Source organism: Paralichthys olivaceus, chromosome 10 (assembly GCF_024713975.1).
Source record: "Paralichthys olivaceus isolate ysfri-2021 chromosome 10, ASM2471397v2, whole genome shotgun sequence".
NCBI lineage: Eukaryota > Metazoa > Chordata > Actinopteri > Pleuronectiformes > Paralichthyidae > Paralichthys > Paralichthys olivaceus.
This window is the reverse complement of record NC_091102.1, coordinates 12,873,298-12,893,594: the sequence shown is the minus strand read 5'-3', so window position 1 is coordinate 12,893,594 and position 20,297 is coordinate 12,873,298. Positions and strand designations below refer to the sequence as shown.

General features: G+C 40.4%; 1 protein-coding gene across 1 annotated transcript; it reads right to left on the bottom strand.

Annotated features, from left to right (window-relative positions):
- Positions 1-5,535: 5,535 nt before the first annotated feature.
- Positions 5,536-17,169, bottom strand: marchf4b (membrane associated ring-CH-type finger 4b). Its single transcript, XM_020089841.2, has 5 exons — positions 15,940-17,169; positions 14,859-15,573; positions 8,850-9,005; positions 7,766-7,958; positions 5,536-6,147 (listed from the first exon to the last, which is right to left on the bottom strand). The coding sequence occupies exons 2-5, from the start codon at positions 15,288-15,290 to the stop codon at positions 5,726-5,728; spliced, it is 1,203 nt and encodes a 400-aa protein (XP_019945400.1). The 5' UTR covers positions 15,291-15,573; positions 15,940-17,169; the 3' UTR covers positions 5,536-5,725.
- Positions 17,170-20,297: the final 3,128 nt, after the last annotated feature.

Genomic DNA, 20,297 nt, shown 5'->3' with positions numbered 1-20,297 from the left:
TGTTTATCCTGGTAAGGAAAAATACACATTTATGTTCAGCAATTTGCACAATTAAGGCTAAAAACTGGAGATGTGTTCACTGGAGATCAGGAGAGAGGAAGCTGCCAGCTTCAATACAAGGGTAGTAGAGGAAATGAGGAGACCTGACCCTCATATCAACCACGTGTTCTTTATCTGGTTCTTCTATCATGCAAATTCATTTTGTGCTGCAACTGTTCACACTTCAAAATACCTGAACTCCACTGAAATCTAATCCTATCATCCTCAAGTGCATAAAGAAGCTGTGAAAACAGACAGGATTACTGCCTGTAAGCCCTTCAAAATATAATGGTATATACCTGAGCCAATAAGAAAAAACATGCTCCCACTTATTTACTGTGGGAATAAAACAAGGAAGTCAAGTTCAGCCTGGGGGAAGTGTGGGATTAGATCTTTATAGGTGTGTATTAATCAGACCACATACACACACACACACACACAGTTTCTAGACACTGTATAACTATTAGCAGGAATGCATTAGTGCATGGCTCCCATTGGGGGCTCAGTTAAAGAAATGCAGCTGTACACATATTGACCTGCTCAAAGGGCACTGCTGTGTGTGTGTGTGTGTGTGTGTGTGTGTGCGTGTGCGTGCGTGCGTGCGTGTTTGTGTATAAGGGGTGGGGGTGCATTTCTGAAGAGACGCTGAGTGGGCAACGGAGCGATTAAGAGCGAGGCAGGCAATCTGTGAGTGTTTTCCCTGAGCAACTCTTTTTTTTAAATGTTTGCTGCAGCCAGATAAACATTCACAGGTGGAGAAGCTTCCTCATGTGGAGAGGAACAAACTCACAGGATTAAAGGAACAATAAAGATGAATACGTCTACGACACTGATAAATGTTTGGAGATTAATGCTGATAACAGATACCATCACCAGTATGCTTGGTTATATACAGTTAAATACTAAATACTGAAGGAGCTCTCACACTTCATGAGAGTGATTAAAAGTATTTGATACATTTTTTAATTGGGTAAAAGTCTGATGAAAACCAACAAGGGACAACAATGTAAATAGATCCAGGACTTTATTGTTTCATCCTTGAAAATGTCTCTGTATCTGTATTATTTATAGTGCTGGGAAATATGGCCCAAAATAATATCAAAATAAAATAGTTTCATTTTAGTCGATATCAACAATCATCACGATAAATCACATCATTATTGATTTTAAGTTTAAACTTTTATCTTTGCTCCTGAGTGAAGGATGTGGTTTTACACTCGTCTGTATGAGCAGAGAATGATCAACAACAAAATGTTTCACAAATCTGAGGCAGGTCAACAATGTGTCATATCTCCTCACTTTATTGATATATATTGTACTTTTGTTAAAATTGATATTGATGAAAATGAAATTGCAACAATTACTGCTATAGTTGAATTGCCCGTTCCTTGTTATTTATAATATATCACTACTGTCGATACATGTAAACATACCACATTACTGCATTTGAAGGTTTTCTTTATCAAATGATTCAGATTGAATTAGTCTCAGTTGATCATTTTCTAATCCTTCATACAGAATAGTGGCTCCAAGTAGAAAAACACATTAGCACAAAAATGTACAGAAGAGTCAGGATAAGACCAAGAGTCATGATGTAGTGTTATATAATATTATACAGCTGGTGGAAGTGGAACAGCAAATAGTGTGAGATGGTTTCAAGAAGCTATAACAGTTGGCCGTCATCTTAAATGGATGGAGACTCGATCATCGTGCTGCCTGCCGGTGAAAGACTTCATCCTTGCAGCTGTCATACAATACGGCACGTGGAAATAAGACACTGAAACAGCTGCTTGTAGCTCTAACTACATTAAAGTAGCTGTTGAAAGAAAGTGAACATGCATAGTCGCCTGGTTTCACACTTTCAAACTAAATTTGCCAACTGTTGTGTCAAGATAGTAATAAATACTTTGTGAAGCCAAGTCTTTAGCAGCAGTACACGAATCAGCCACCAGGGGGTGAGCACAAGCTGCAAAAACATGTCAGTGAGATTCATGATGCCTGTCAGCTTTTCAATTGGTTCCACTCATGTAAAAGTCTATTTAAGCATAATGAAAGATTTCAGATAAATAAATGATCTGAACAGAGCTTCTTGACCAATAAGAGGCCTGGATTGGGGGGGGGGGGGCTTGCACTCTGCCTCTTCCAGTGTTTGCTGCAGCACGTGAACGCTCCTGTGACTGTGTCGACTGTGCATCAGATGTATTACCTGAGTAAATCACTGATATTTGTTAAGTTGTTGCTGTTCCTTTTTGGAATAGTAATAATGATTTTATTGGATTATTTCTTCATTATATAGATTATTTATTGATTATGGCTTTCACTGGTCTTTAAGTCATTTAAATCATTTAGAACAATTAACTACTTGTGGGAGACCTTGGGAAAAGAAATCAAATAGTTTGATGTCAGTTCTCTGGTCCTGATGCAGGAGGATTTGAAGTGAAAGTCCTGGAATATATGCATGGGGTCAGCTCAGTATTTTTGCCCTGTCATCTCACAGCACAAATCTCAATTCTAAATGTCCTTTTGCTGGAACCTCAAAATTGTTCATTCTGTATACACCTGTTTCTCTGTGTTGATTTACCCGATGATTGCATGCAGCATCAGGCCTCAGCAGCCGCCTCTGACCCTGAACAAGAAGCAGAATCTGACCGTGAGCATTAGGCTGCCATCTCCTGCCGTATCTCCCACCATTATCATCCACCATCAATGCTTCTAGCTCCTTTTTACACTTGTCATTTCATTTTATCTTACCTCAACACAAAAAAAGAGCAACTCCTTAAAAAAATGCTCCTTTTCATTTTCAGGGGTTTAGCAAAAGTTTCAGGGAGCGAATGTATCGTGTTCTATATGACTTCAGATGACCCTGCTTGAAAAGCATATTAAACTGTGTGCTAGTCACTCTGTTTCAGATGTTCAGCATTCTCTGCTGTCTGCACAAAATCCCTTTTTTGGGTCAGTTTTCTGCAGATGAAAGCAACGTGCACTATGGTTCTTATGACAATGAGCACCACCGAGGAGAAAGACGACTCCTGAAATTACTGGTTAGTATGAATTTCACCCATTCATGCTTTGCAAAGTGCCTCAATTATTTGCTTTGGCTGAAACATTTGCATAATCAAAAGCTTTGAAACCAGAAAAAATAGTTTAATTAAAGGTTTAGTTCTGTCGTGATTCCCTCAAGCTAAAATCTGAAATATCAGCTGCAGCTTTGGATTGTTGATTCTTCAGCATGAAACAGACGTGATCTCAACATGTGAACAGTTCAATATTTAAACTGCTAGAGACGTGTGACCCACATGAATCCTGAAATAGGCGATAAACTCCTTTTTTTGCTTGTTGTTGTTTTTTTTACAGTTAATTTGGATCAGAGCTGTGTGTTCGTGCTTGTACAGTCAAAGAGATGAAGGTGTGAAGAGAACTGAGGCAAGCAGATTCCTGGTGAACTCTCTGCAACCTCTCAGCTCTTTGCAAGTCGCTTCTGTATGGCAGCTCCCACCCATTGATATCAGCACTTCTTGCCTTAAATAATTCAGCAGAAAAAACTCACGGTGTTACCTGTATCTCTGCAGATACTGTACTGTGCACTGGCATTTGATGATAATGATGAGGACCAGCGGGGTTGCAAAACAGCTCATCCAACATTTAATGCGATGATTAATACTAAAGGATAAACAAACTCTCGGTGATGCTTTTTGGCAGCTGAACTGCTACTTGTATAAACCTTTATTACCGTTCATTACTGCACTGAAACTCTTTGTCAGTGCTGTTTTGAAAAGAGAAGCTGTATTACAAAAACATGAGGCAACAGCATCACTTTGTTGATGCATATGATTCCTATCTGATGTGTATTTATGATAATATAGGGTTTTATTGTCTTGCATGTTAGAAAAGGCTCAGTGGAGGCAGAGTGTCTGAAACATGTTTCCCTCCATTATCAGTCTGGGCTCGTTCGCAGTAAGATGATAGTGAGATAACGTTAAGCATCAAACTGTGTTTTTCAGCAGGCTGCATCCAGATAAGAAACTGTAACATCAATACCACCATGACCCCTCCACCCCATTTTAACCAGTGTTTCTTCCCTCCCACAACATCCTTTGGAGATCTGGTTCCCCCTGGGATGAAGATCTGATCTTTCATGGACATGGGAGAGAAATATCAAAGAGCATATCTGAATGTTAAAGCCAGAGAGATGTGAAAAATCGCTGGCTTTGTGTGAACTAAAACATGAACATGAATACGAACATAATGGACCTGCGAGTGACGCCCCTGTGCTTCAGAGCAGGGGACGTGGTTTTTGATGCTGGCAGAAGCAATTACAGCAAAGTGGCTGATGAGTTTCCTTATTATCATTTCTCCATTGTTCAGATGCAGAAATACTGGTGAAGGCGTCATGTAGAGACGAGGTGTTCCAAATAGAGCAAATGTGCTCGATTAATTTCTCAAAACTCTTAATGGAAGCATCAAAATCATATAACAATTTCTGAAAAGCTGCTTATTAAATACAGAAAAACAAACTAGCATCAGTCCTGTTAAAATCTTGGGATTAGTTTCACTTAAACTTCTGATCGACAAGTGGAACATCGTACTACTAGTATCTCTGCTCCCATTTTCTAACATGGTGGTTGTTTAACCAGGTGAGTCACAATAGATGCAACTTTAAGATTAAAAGCTTTGTACATTTCTACATGTTCACAAAGAAAAGGGTTTCTCTTGATTAGTTTACTGTGATTTCAAAGTGATTTGTTGAAAAATTGTAAAAAGAGCCGTGCAAGGAACCAGAAAGTTACTAAAACATACATCGATGGATTCGAAATTGTAAATAAATTGCAACAATGCATCTGAGCAATGGGGGAAAAAAACATGCAATACATCAATATTCACAGGGTAGGTATTTTTAAAACTTGCACTATAGTAGATTTTAAATATCTAATGTAAAATAACATTTAGAGGATAGTGTTAATCCTGCATGTTTTTTTCTTCTTCATTTTCTTTTATTAAGAAGAAAAGAAGAGAACGTACAGCCAAGTCCAAGATCCACTTTCTGACGAGAACAACACTCAGTAGACTTCATACCTCTGCCAAGGCCTAACTGCCCCCTTAAAATACCAAAATTCCCAAACTCAAAGACATCAGTCCCTTAAATATGCAAGATGTTTTCATTTAGAGCCATGAATAGTTTTCTGATAAAACTGTGAAAATATGGAAAAACTCCCGATTTTGCAATAATGCATCCTTCCACCAAGGATTTGTGGTGAAGTCTGGTAGTTTTTACATAATCTAGCTTACAAACACACCAATAAAAAATGGATTGGGGTGAAAACATAACTTCTTTGGCAGAGGTAATGATGCAGTTGAAAGCCTTTGATCATCACTAATTTAACCTTTCAATTTATAATCTCTTCACCAGGTTGTTGCCAAAGAACAAGTACGATCTATGTGTATCATATATTCATACACATGTCATAGAAATCACACTTAAAATAACTTTCCAACCAATTCTGAAAATCCAACAACTTTGACTTTTATTCAATCCACGTAAGGACATCAGAGATGCATTTGGAAACAAACAAGAACATGGTATTAATCCAGTGCAGTTAAGATTAGACTTTTTTTTTTTTTTTTTTTCAACTGTCAGCTGGTTCATAAATCTTTCTCCTCCACTTGAGATAAGGCCTGAACTTACTCCTCAGACTGTAGTGACTCGCATGACCAGCTCTCGTGTGCTATTGCTGGGTTGGCCGCGGGCCTCCGGCTGCCTCAGGTGGCTGAGGAGGTGGAGGATGTTGTAGGGACAGTGTTGGTCTGGCACTGCGCTGCTACTGGTGGGGTCAACATGTGCTCCCAATCCTCCCGCGGTCGTCACCACGGTTGAAGAGGTGGAGGCGGCAGCCGTGGAGGCGACCACCACGAGGGAGGAGTTAGATGTGGACACTCCGAGCCCAGTGTGAAAGCCCTGACTGGGCTGGGACACAGTCCTGTTTAGGGTTGTGTCCTTCAGGTCATCACTGTCCATAGACTTATCGTAGTTCAGGACTTTCCACTGCTGGTTCACGGCCTGCCAGCGGTGGAAGATACGAAACACAGAAGGTCCCTCGTGGACTATTAGTGCTGTGGAGAGCAGAGCATCAAATTGACAATGTCACTGTCTGGCAGCAGTCTTAATGACACCACAAAGCAAATTTTTCCCCCGCATGGTAGAGTCACTGCACTAAAGCCTGCAGAAAGTATTATCCGAGGTAGAAGCAGAACAAAACAACTCATCTTTAAAGTGTTGCACCATAACCCTGAGATAAGATCTTCATTTCTAACAAAACCTGTAGACACGGCACAAATTATGACACAGATACTCACCACTTCTGGATTTAGGTTTGCAAGAGTGATGCATCTGTTCTCTGGGGGCTGTTCGATAACATCTTATCAAGGTTCAAAATTACTTATTGATTTGTTCATTGAACTGAACATATGAAAAATTGAAATCAATCTGTGACAGTAAATGCTTGGAACCAGCAATTTGACTGCTTTTTCTCATGTTACAGTCATGTAGAATGTACAGTTTGTATTGTATTATATAATCAGTTATTTCACATTCTGAAGCAGCATAGAAACATTTAACATATTATTGTCAAAATAACAACATATTACTAAACAGTTGGAATTATGTAAATAAAATCGTAATAATCCTCTCTGCAATGACACATTTTTACTACTTTAACTACTTTATAATTAATTTAATGTATGTTTAGATAAATAAATATTATGTATAAATGCAGTGGTTAAAATTGTTTTCCCCACTGTATATAGAGGAAGTTTTAATTCTACAGCCAACAAATTATAATTAATAATGTACTTAATTTGAGTTATAATTGTTTACATATTGCAACAGTGACATCAGTCTGCCACATATGGACATGAATTACATCATATCTTTATTGATAAAATCCCACCTCTCCTCTTCCCTGTTTTTCTTTCATTTCAACTTTGTGAATAAGTGAATGTCAGGTCTTAAAATCTGCCAGGTGACAAGTTAATCTCTGTGCAGAGTTAATGGCTCCACAGTCAACCCCTCGCCACCAAACCGGAGAGGATCAATCTTCTCTTCCTCTCATCCCGCTCTCTGCTGCAGAGGCAGTTAAAAAATTTTGATGCGACATGTCATCACACAGTCGTCCAAAACACGACAAAGGCCCTGGGCTCCAGAGGACGACGAGTGGATGCTACAATTTTCAATTTGGATACACAAGCAAATTTTCAAGATAATTAAAAATGCTTCAATGGATCTTTTATTGTTTTAGGACACGTTGATTTTCAGTGTTTGCATCAGAGTTTGATGCACACAGTGACAACATTAACATTTAGCATTTGAGTTTGATAATATAAGTACCTTTTTCATCAACTTAAATAGAGTAACTGTTTTGTGATTATATAAAGACCAAACAAGCAGTCATCCAGGCAATATTAATAATGAACCAAAACAATCAATATAGATTTTAGGTTGTTGGCTATGTGTTATGGATGAATTATTAAATGTCAATAGAGTGTAAACGGTTCATGGCATCCTCAGTAATTTGTGCACAGCCAGCAGGTATAATTATTGACTTTACTGAGCAGCTGCGACATTAGGTTTGCTTTTTGCAAATGCATAAAATAGCTGGAATAATGTAACCGGATTGGACACACTTTAAATTACTGTCAGTGTAATAAACCAGTGTTGAATGTAGCACCTCACCGATGCACACGACATCCATGAAGCCGTACATGCCATAGCAGATCTGAAAGAGCAGGTCTTGTCGCTGCCAGCGTGCCGATGGGCTGAAAGACGACCACACCAGCCAGGAGATACTGGCCATGAGGAACAGGGAGCCCAAGATGGCTGCTGCTATCTGCACTTTCTCAATCACTGTCAGGGAGATGGCCTGCCACTGCACGAAGACAAAGAGCACAGTAATGCTTAGATCACTCTAATTTCACTTTTAACTTGGACATTTCTAGATAGAAATGCACGCCAAAATGATGAATACATTATAATTCTGTTGTAGAGATCAGAGGGAAAACCTTTTCTTTTTATTCTTCAGGAGCAAAAATGAAGCTGCAGTACAGACGGTTGTGAAAATGGTCTTTTTACAGTTATATTGCAACCTGGGGGCAAAGAGCTCTCTTCCTCTTTCTCCGTATAACCCAACAGTTCTCCTAACAACCTCGAAAGACATACATTTCAGTTCTCAGTGTTTTGTGGTTTTAATCTGACAGTCAACTTCTGCCACTGTCTTCTGGTTTCAAGCATGGACCGTATACAAACATGGACGATGCATCTCCACTTCCTCCCACCTCCCCCTGACTACGAATGCTGCCATCTTGTGCGAAGAAGAGATGGAGTAGTGGTAGCAAGTTTCAATCGACCAATAGGGAGTTAGTCTCAACTGACATTTCACTCAAATTACTAATTAAAACCAAACTTACCAGGGAAATGAGCACTTTAACACACATCAGTGCAATAAGAACTACCTAAAATGACAACATTTTGTTTGACTTCAACTTTTTTGTTTGGTCCATGTCCCATCCGCTAACATGGAGGAGGTGGGGTGTAAAACCTATACAGCAGCCAGCCAGCAAGTGGCGATCAAGATGCTTTGGCTTCACTTTCAGGAGCTGACCTGTCATCCATCTTTATTTACAGTCTATGAGTTCAGTTATAATCACACAGTCATAATTCAACTTGTAAACATTTTCACATGCTGTGATAAAATCTTGAAGGTTTTTCACTTCACTGTTTTCCAGGTACATTTCCTCAGAGCTTCTCGTACACGTCTCACCTGCAGTGGGTTCTTGGTGCTGATGGCGATGACCTGATATTTGTAGTAGCAGAGCTCACAGGCCCAGGACCCCCTCTCACTGATCCACTTGATGAGGCAGGGCTGGTGGGTGCAGCGTACTGACCCACAGCACCGACATGGGCTCAGGAGCTCCCCCTGTAGGAGAGACCAAGAGCCAGTGAGTCACAGTGAGTCCAGACAGGCGTTTGAAACTATTTAATTCATTGAAATGTGTAAATATTTAAACCTCTTTTATTTACTTATTTATTTTTTTACTGTCAGGAGTATCTTGCAGAACAATCTGTGCTGCTGGTGGCGAAACAGGAATGTACCAAACAACTAGAACTCGTAAAGAAAAATAGACTTGCACTCATGCAGCCTGGGTTACATTTCTAGCAGCAGTACAGATTTCAATGAAAGAAAGAGAAAAGAAATACTGTAATGATCAGCTTCATTACACTGGAGCCTATAAGAGCAGACACTGTGGGGTAATTCAGAAGAAATGTCTGCCTTTAGTATTCTGATGATCATTAGTTTTCTTCTTTTATTAACCCACACAAATATGTGCAATACTGGAGGTTAACTATACACACATATTTAATTGCACCTCTTGCAGTTCTTTATGCTGGATAAGTGATTTTCCAGACGCTTTCCACCCTCTTTCCTTTCCTATCTGCCTGCACCTGATCTTTGTGAAAGAGAAAATATAAAACCTATAGTTTGTCTTTGCCCGGCTGTCCTATATTTCTCTTTAGTTCATATATATACATTTTTTAAACAAAATCGTTTCATTTAGTTATTACAGAAGATATGGCTGCTAGTGAACACCAAGTGACTATTTATCATTTAAGCATTTATTAATGCTGTCGGGTAACAGAGCTGAGGTGTAGCAGCCTTATTTTTGAACTTGACCGGTGTTTTCAACTTATACAGTGGAGTTTGACAGAGTTTCATATACATTTTCAGCCTACGAAAGATTCTGGGGCTCCATTTTAACGATCTAAGTGCCTTCGGGCTGAGTCCAAATCCACTTTTGTCAGTTTAACTGCAGAAAAAAAGTTTGTCACAGTCAAATTATTCAAAAGGATTGTACTTACAGTTCCTTTATAATCATGGGTGTGTACTGGGCGTAACATGCAATAAACCAATCAGAGTGCAATCCATTCCATTTAAAAGCCTGGTGCACTTGCACCTTGGCAGATTGCTATTAGAAGGCCCAGGTAGTGAGAGAACGCATTTCTGCAGAGGGAACGCTTTCACTTCACCCACAACCAAACCATCTGTGTGTATAACAAGCAGCTGTTGTGCACCTGCCCATGTAGGTGATGATGCTGCCATAAAATAACAGTGAAATTCTGCAACACTGACTTCAGACCAGGAATTTATTGGTCAAAAGAAATATCACTTTCCTCAAGATAGAAGAGTGCCTGATCACACGTCATTTTAAGACCAACCGCTCAAATGGGCACCAGTGCGTTTTCAGTTTTATACAACATGGACGCTGGACCGGAAAATGACAACTGTGTTGGTCTGAAACTGACAAACACATCGTGCTGGGTGTAAAATAGGACCCTGAAACACATCAGCTAAAGAGAAAATCTGATATTCAGAAAATGACACATCATAAAATCTTTACTTTACAGACATTTGTATTCAGGCATATTCTTTACCCATCATTATTGTCAAGCTGCATTCAGCCTGAGGAGCACATGGGGGATCTATAATCTCTCACCATGGGCTCCAAGCTCATTAAAATACATCAGTAGTTTTGTCATATTGAATATAGAAGATGACTCAAAATATACAGGCTTAGTTGCCACCATTTTTAGGTCCTGACCTTCAGTTTAAGACACTTGGATCAATAAAATCTGCAATTCAAAACAGGACCTTCTTGTTCAGATGGTTTAATCTTAATAGGCCCGAACAAAAAACATGTAGCGAATGGAAATATAAATTAGCCATCTGCTGCAAGAAAGCCCTCTGCCTGTCTAAGCTGTGGCGTTCAACCCAAGGTATTGTTAATTTAGTATTCGGTATTTGCTGTTGCTCGATACCATGAACATGGCACAGAGATTTTAGGAGAAATGCCGTGAGATTCCAAATTATTTCTCCGGTGTCATTGTGCTGACAGACGGAGCGGTACCCAGGCCGAGGAGAAGGGAGGGAAAAGCAGGGAGATAGAGGGAGGAGAAAAGGCCCCTCTACAGATGGCCGGGGTGGGAGTGTATTGGCAGGAGCACCAGAACACTTCTGCCGTGTCCAGTGGGACTCAGATTGCTCACTGTGACCGGCCCGATCACAGCCAAGAGCTGACACCCAGATCACTCCAGTACAACTGAGGCTGGAGAGGGAGCAAGAGAAACCGATTACAAACGTGGCATTGCAGTCCAAGCGCACAGAAAGTGGCAAATAAATGTCCTTTTGTTGATCAAACAGTTATGATTATTGGTAAACAAAAACAGACACAATTCATGTATTGAAAAGATGACAAATCTTATCGCTTCGGTTGTGCAATTATCCTAAAAACACCCCAGTGCATCCAATTTTCTCTGTATAAAATTGGATCCACTCTCAATGCATATAATGACACAAGGCTAAATTAGAAATGGCCATTCACCATTCTTAAGGGTCTGGAATCGATGCAAGTGAACTCCATTAACTCCAGGCGAAGGGAAATTGTGGTATAATAATCTGGCTCCCACAGAAACTGAATAAAAGCGATTTTTGCAACAGCCAATGAGATTCAGGCCATGAAACAGCTTCACATATGCATTTTAACTATATTCAACAAGTTAGAGGGAAAGAAGTCTCATCACTGAGAAATGAAACTGAGGGCCATATAATTTCAAATTTATTTACCTATAATGACTGCACATAAAACATAAGCTGGGACACCTTCCTTATTGCTAATTTTACAGGAACCATTAGGCCAACAGCGACAGTTAATGGACCTTATAAAGAAACTGAATAAACCAGGTCTTATAATTTGAAATTAGGAACTCAAAGCTCCTGTCTATAGACTTCTGCATAGCCAAAACATGTCATGTGTTGATGTAACTTGTTTATATCTCATCCCTGACAACTGGCAGAGGAGCCATCCTACATATGATGGAACACAGAGAGCATAGCCACTGTGGGGACATATAGAAAAAAAATGATGTTAACTTGACCCCTGGAGGCTTCTCATTGTGCCGTAGACAAACACACTGTGCAAGTGCATTATCCGTGTTATGATTTAGAAGGAGAAGCTGACATTTTTTTCTCAGTAGCAGGGACTACCATATTCTCGTCATGCAGCTGAAGTGAAGACATTGCAGTTGCAGCATTAGCCCCAAAGACCACTTCAATGTAACAGCGTATGACACTTCAGAGAAAGATCCCTCACACGCAGAACTGTTCCACCATTTTTCTTCATGTCCATTTTATAAGTCTGTGCACAACATGACTATTTCATTAAAATCTCTATCATATGAAAACACAATAATGCAGAGAAGTTGCTTATTCATCAAGCGCCAAGGTCAAGATCGGTCCGAAAGCACAGGCTTGAATAAAGCCAATGCTCCATGCGAGCGAGCCACAGTCCTCTGCAAAGCTTGTTGCTTTAGCTAAGCTTTTCTGATAATTCAATCGAAACATGTTTCAAATGTATCTGTAAATTTAGAGAACAATCCCTGATAACTAGAGGTGGATTAGATTACAGACACAAATGTATGTTATTTTGTCTGATATGGGCTCATTCACATTGTGTATATATGTCTGGGGAAGTGGTCTGGTTTTAAGGGTTGGTTACAATTTATCTATCTATTTCAATAGAATAGAATAGAATAGTACATTTATATATATTGAAAGACTTGCTTAATTCTTATCCTTTCCATACTGACCATGCAGAGATCCGTTTTTTTAGTATAATCAGTTCTTGATTTGTGCAATTAAAAGTATTATTCAAAGTTATCATCTATTTATGGAATTAGGAAGAAAGGATAATACAATTTTCCATTAAAGAGACTTGATTTGATTTACAAGCAGCTGAAAGGGTCACTTCATGGCAAATAAGGAGAAGAGCAACGGAAGAGACAGAGAGACAGAGACCAATAACTAATTGAATATACACTTGAAGATAAAAATATCATATTGATATAGATAAAAATGGCTGGATAAAAAGAACCATGTCATACTAAATCACAGTATATTAATAAAATTTCAAATTGTTGACTCTGTCAGGCCCCTTTTTTTGTGATATGCTTAAAGAAAGCTGTCTCTTGACTTGAGTATCTGAGCCTTGAGGGAGGAAATGTTTTGAAGGTGGATTGTCAGATCAGATATTGGCTACCTTAGTCCATGTGACATCCTAACGGCTACGGGGGAATAGAGGATAACTAATGTCCCCCACTGCCTGTATCACACTGTGACACACAGACAGTCCACTCATTCCTCTTTTCAAATGGACCCTCATTCTCCTTGTACCTATTTACACATCAGCAGATCCATATCTGGACTTTGCCCAAACCAAGAGCAGAGGCGACTGGGAAAAAGGAAGGCCCTGTGATAGATAAGAGCTTGCATAATGATAGGATGGCATAAAATCAAAAGGTTATTGACTAGCTGCAGTGTCTTGAGCAAGCATTGATGAGATGAGCAGGAGGAGACCATGGGAAATACGGAAAAATCTGAATGTTGCACTGCGGAGTGTGCTGACTATCTGTTGAGTTTATGAGTAAAAAGAAGAGAAAAACAATGATCAGGCCTTGTCTTCCAATCTCATAAGTAAACCCATGTCAGTAATAATTACAAAGACTGATCTCAGAGGTGGATTGATGCACAGAATCACTGTTGGAGTAATTAGTTGATGAAACACAGGGAGATTATAGGGCCATACACAGTGCAATGACCATGAAATCATACACTAAACCTGCTGCTTGGGTAAAGGGAAGTCCAGAGTGAGAACAGACTGCTGGATTCAAAGTTTTGTTCTACACCTCAGTTAACTTGCTTCACATTTTTTAATAACCTCCCGTCCTCTATTACATTTGGTGAGGTGTGACATATTTGTCAATGTGGTTTCAAAGGCTCTGTCAAACAGTGTAACTAATGGCGGCAAATTGTTAAGCGCCTGCTTCTCTGTTTTAATTTAATATTATTTATTGCGTCATGTTCGTTCACAGTTTCCCTCGGCTGATTGATGTAGTGTGACATTATCATCAATACGGCCCAAAGGGTGAAGGCACACAGTGAGATTAACTTGAAGGCTCTTCCCTTCTGTTCTGTGCACATAATTGTTTTTTGCTGTTTCCAGGTGGTGCATGTGAGCAGCAGCGTGAGACATATTTGTAGATTTCTTTTTTCTTTTGCATGCAATGATTCAATAAGGATTCCCAGTGTTTGGCCATAATGAGTTGTTACTTCTTCACTGTGTATCCTCCACACTTGTCAACCATGGAGACGAGGTCTTTCATGATCCTCCCACTGCTATAGCTATGGCTGTCTGTTCAAGACATGCAGGGAGAGGAGAGCAGGAGGCAGTGGGATCCCTACTCAGAGGGTTCTCCAGCTGCGTGGCCGCATTAACAAGACACAGGGAGTGGATGCTCTCACTGGAAAAGAAGCTTGACCAGTAAATCCTCATGACAGGAAGCCTGCAAAGAACAGATGCTAAACATTCTAAAAGAAGGATCTTCAGCAGACTAGTTGTACAAGTGTGCAGAGGCAACTGGACTTGTTTCTTAAAGGCGTTTCACCTCTCACCCCAAACGGCTTCTTCAGTTCTGGAATACTGGCACGTCCAGTTGCATGTGTCCTTGTGCAACTTGACTGATGAATCATGACCTATATGACTGAGAATCCTCACAGGAAGGAGGATTCTTGATCTGAATGTGCAACATTTCCTTCACCTGGGTCTTACAACCTACGTATTGTCAGTGCAAATATTTGGAACAGTATTTAGAAAAGGCTATATCAAATGTAAAAACAACAGCATATTTTTAAAAGAAAGAACATTTTTCTTTGACTTACATGCTCTGGTCCCTGGAAGCAGATCCTGCACACAGGCGTCCTGAAGCCACTCTCCGTGTAGCTGGTGAGGGAGAACCTCTCCTCCAGCTTGCCCTTCGAGCAGTCGTCGGAGGAGCTGCTGCAGCCGCGCAGAGCCGCTGACAGCTCCGCGGCATCCACCCAGCCATGTCGCTCTCCGCCCGGTGGCCCCGCGGCCCCTGGCGCAGCAGTGGGCAAAGCAGTCCGGTCCCCTTCTTGCTGGTGGCTCCGCGTTAGCGTGTTGTTGTTGTCGGGGACGGCGATGCCTGTCTCATGGCTTTCCGTGGTTTGGCCGCTCATCGGGGTCAGCGGAGGCAGCGGTGTCGGCGGCGCCGGTGGCCCGAGCAGGAGCACCCTCAGGTCACCGAGCAGGACGCAGCAGCGGCTCTTCAGCATGCCCTGGCTGCGCAGCATCAGGCTGGCTCCCTGGCCACAAACTCACGGCACCATGCAAAGGTGCTGGAAGAAAACACCAAGCACCGTATGTGTCCCCGTCATGAGCAAACACTTCTTCATATGTTGTGGGATGGGATGGTGGGTGCAGGAGGGGAAGTCTTTTCCAGCGTTTGATGGGTTTTAAATCCTCTTTTTTCTTATCTTCTGACTTTTATTGTCCTCCCACAAGGATGTAAATCCAAAGGGCAAAAACATCCCATGGATGCAAACAAGTGTCTGAAGCCATTAAGTTGAATAGATGCTACAAGAGGAAAGTGGAAATGTTAGATTGATAGGAATATGCATTCAAGTAATAAGGCTACGGCCCGTTTACTCAGTGTCCACTGTCATTTGATGGCCTCAATAGTGAGGCTGCTCTGTGCAACATAAACTATCCAGACAAGCTGTTCCCTGCACATCCACGCAGACAACCAAGAATCAAATATGCCCATAGCGGTACAGTCAATTTCAAACAGACTACAAAACAAAATGTCAGCGACCCGCTCTTAAAATTCAAATCCAACAACAGCGCATTTTAAAAAACCATCAGAGATCCGATTACTCTCGACCGCTTGTGGGGATTTCACAGCAAATCGATGGCCATGTTAGGAGGCGAGATCTGTCTTACCTGGCGAGCTTCACCGTTTCCTACACGACTCACAGTTTTTTTTCTCCTTTTCTTTTCACGGGTATCCAGCCAGACTGCAGGTCGCTGGCAAGTCTGAAGCTTACATCCCCTCAATTATGGAATCTTCCATGTGCCAGGGACGAGTCGATGGGGTTTTTACATCCCTCGGTTGCAATCCACCAACGCGATTGTCGGACTGTCCTGCTCCGGGTGAAAGCCTCCGTAGCCCCGCATCCTCCTGCGATCATTGGCTGCTGGCTCGGTGCTGCAGCTTCAGCACCATAATTCCTGGGACAGCTCCCAGACGCCACACGTCACCAGCGCACGGTGATGCAAGCAGCCAGCTCATTACTAAAACTGTGCACTGACACACACACACTCACACACACGGAGAAATTGTTAATTACTTGTTGTAAGTCACACACCCATTATTATAGTTGAGTTAAAAAAAATGACATTCATGTTTTTTTATCCAAAGAAGGAGATGTTTTCTATTTTCCATCATGTAAACAGGCTGCAGATAATTGGGCAGTTGCCATCACTTATCAATGATTAAACAATTCAATCAGCAGGGAACACAAAGAAAACACAAATTATTCACAACAGCTCAGTCAAATTGTGCCATTATTGAGCCAAACATCACTTAAAGCTTGAAAGTGGCTGAACCTTACAATTCATTCAATGTAAAAAAGAAATTAAAAGAGTGTTCAAACCCAGTGATGGAAGGAGTACTGCCCTCTTTGCCTGCAACAAACGTAGCAGGGCTTCTATACTAACAGTTATATTTCCACTTTTGATTGATCTGTTATCAGTTTCCAGCATGATCGATTCAGTCTCTAAATGTCAGAGCCGGGTAAAAATGGCCTTCACAACTTCCCAGAGCCCAGGTTGGCCTATTACAATAGTTTTTTTTGAGGCTCAGTTCACCAAAATGAAAGACCATGAAAGCCAGCAAATACCCACATTTGTGATGCAGTAAGCATGCAGAGAGCTTCTTGTTGTTTTTCATAAAACATAACAAAGGATTAACTTGTTCTCTAATATTCATCCGATTTTAGCCAACTAATGAGCAACACTACAATGTAAAAATAACAGTAAGAATAATTCTGGAATTTAACAATTTACTCACAATGCAATATGACCCATTTCCAAGTGCTAATGCATTAAAGGTACAGTGTGTAGAATTTTGTGATATCTAGTGTTGAAATTTCATGTTGCAGCTGAACACCCCTCACCTGTGGTAGCCTTCAGTTTTGATAAAAACTCAAAAGGTGTTTGTTCAGTCTGGACTAATGTAAAAAACATGGCGGCCTCCATAGAGAGGGTCCCTTTGATGTAAATGCAATAAGTACTTAAATATAAAGGGCCTTTTCTGGGGTACAGAAAACTACAATTCATCCAATTTAGATGAAGAAAACTAGTGAAAACATCATCATAAGTATTATTTCACATTCAATTTCTGCCAATAGATCCCTTTCACCTAAAACTTACACACTGGACTTTTAACATGGAAGCATGTTTGTTTGAAATGGAACAGTAAACGTAGCTGTCACAATATTTCCCTCTCACATGCAGTGAAGAAGTAGGTAGTTCAAGATATGAAGTAATCGAATAAATGTGCCTGGTTAATTTTCACCACTGACGAAAGATACTGGCTTAGAAAAGAGTTAAAAATGAACCATTTGTTAAAGCTGGACAGAAAAGACAGACAGAGGTAAAAGTTTACTGGTTATTTAAGGCAGCTTTGAGCAGCCTTATTGAATAATTGCAATGAATGCAGTTGTGGCTGGATTGTATCACTGAGCAGTCTTTATTTTGTCAGAATGTATATAAGATGGTGATTCAGATTCAGACTTTTTATTCATCTCACAGAGGGGAAATTTCCTTATTGCAGTTGCATAAGTACACATATGAAGAAAAAAATTAAATGAAAATTAATAAAAATATAAAGACAGAAACTAAGTTATATACATATAAATAGAGTAGTTGCACTTGTGATATATATATGGTAGAGAAAATAATTATTGCACTGAGAGATTACATTTGAAACTGTGCTATATAAAACAAGCATTGTACATTAAGAGCTACAATGAACAGAAAAAGGCAGATGCTATAAAACTGGGGTTGAAAGGTTACATCACAGATTGTAAATGAATGTTACAGCTGGTTATTGTACAGTTTGATGGCTGAGGGGATGAAGGACCTATGGAAACCTTCTGTCTTACACATCGGGAGCAGCAGTCTACTGCTAAATGAGCTGCTCAGAGCTCCTACCGTGTCATGGAGGGGGTGAGAGGAGTCGTCCATGATGGAGAACAGTTTGACAAGCATCCTCCTCTCACTCACCTCCTCAGTCCAATCCAGAGGGCAGCCCACAACTGAGCTGGCCCTCTTAACCAGCCTATCCAGTCCCTTCCTGTCCCTTACAGTGCAACCACTCCTCCAGCAATCAACAACATACAATACAGCAGAAGACATAAAAGAATCATAAAAAGTCCATAGTAGAGCTCTGCATACCCCGAAGGACCTCAGCTTTCTCAGCAGGTGGAGGCGGCTTTGACCCTTCTTGTACAGAGCGTGGGTGTGTGTGGACCAGTCCAGTTTGTTGTTGAGATGAACACCCAGGTACTTGTAAGAGTCCACAACCTCAATGTCCTTACCCTGGATGTTCACTGAAACAGTCCATTTGGCCTTGCGCCTAAAGTCCACCACCATCTCCTTTGTCTGGCGGCATTGATGTGAAGGTGGTTTCCCTCACACCAGCTGTCCATGATGGCCCACCGATAATCCATTTCATTTCCATCAGTGACACAGCCAACAATAGCTGTGTCGTCAGAGAACTTCTGAATGAAGCAGCTGTGGGTGTTGAGTTTAAAATCCTGTATAGAGGGTGAACAGGAAGGGAGAGAGCTATAGAGGTTTCAATTAATGGATTGCGAACAGCGAACTGACAGATCAAACTTTTAGCTCTCACTTGCTGGTTTTCTCTTCTGGCAGATAATTGCAAATGATTGCTTACACTGTCCCAGAAGTAAAGTAGTACCTGATTAAATAGCAATTGAAAAAAGATATAGCCGCAATTTGCAGGTTCAAACCGTTTTGGCTCCTGTGACCACGAGCAGCAATGAGTGCAGTCATTTTATAATTCTGTTCAAAGAAGTAGTGAGACCAGGCGCATACATTCATAGAACTACAGCAGTAACAAAGATACAAGGCTGAGTGTGACACTGTTTGGATGAGGCTCTCAAGAAAGCTGGATTAACACAGGCCAAGTAAACAGCCCCTACAGGCAGGCATATTTTAAACAGGCAGCACCGAATATCACAGAAGGCAAATTATAATGAACCTGGCACAGAATAAATAGGGTGTACGCTTTCAGGATTTAAAGCCTAATAATCAAAGCAAGAAAGCTCATCGTTCTGGGCCACATAAACACATCAAACACAAACTAAACCCCTTGAGGGTTGAAAGAAGTATTCATGACTATTACTTTAGTTAAGGTAAGAATACTCCATTACAAGTAAAAGTCCTTCACACAAAATATCACTCTCTAAAATCTAAGTGTACTTACAGTATCAAGTCCTTCCTTTCCTTACATTAACATTATGCAGATGTATCTTAATGTTAGTTTGATAATGCACCAATATGTATGTGACAATTTATTGGCTGATGAAGAGCTAATTCATTATTTAAGGAAGTAACCATTCACTATATTCTGCTAAGTAATCATAATGTTTAATGTAATTTGCCAGATAACTATTAACTGTTGTATGTAAAATGTGCAAAAATGTGCAAAAATTACACATTTGTTTATTTTGCTAAGTAAAAGGAGAGTAAACACAGGCACGGCAGTAATTTCTGTTTCTTGTTCTTCATGAAATAACACATTGTATTAACGTTTGGTGACAGGTTCATTTTTTAATGTATGTGTGGGCTGCAGCTGTCAGGGGATGAACTTACACCTTTCCACATCATACGTCAACAAAATGTGGGCCTCAACGTTCAGGTAAGTGAAAAAAGAACTTTTTACTAAGAATGTGGTTGTACAGATGTGAGCCAGTTAAACAATATGGAAAGTGCAACTTAGTTTCATACAAAGTCAGTTTGTATATTTGACAAGTGAGCTCATATTCAACACATCTGTTAACAGCAGCATCTTGTTGAGCACAAAAACACAAAAGCCTTTAGTTTTCTCTTGGCTAGTTAGGCTAGGCTAAGCTAAGCATGAAAAGAAGTTAAATCGAGTTAACTGGTCGGTCACTTCACCTTCTCTCTTAATTTGATCATTTTTATTTGTAAGCCAACACATTCAATGTCGCCTCCAAACACCTTCTCAATACAAAATGGTCGCATTTACA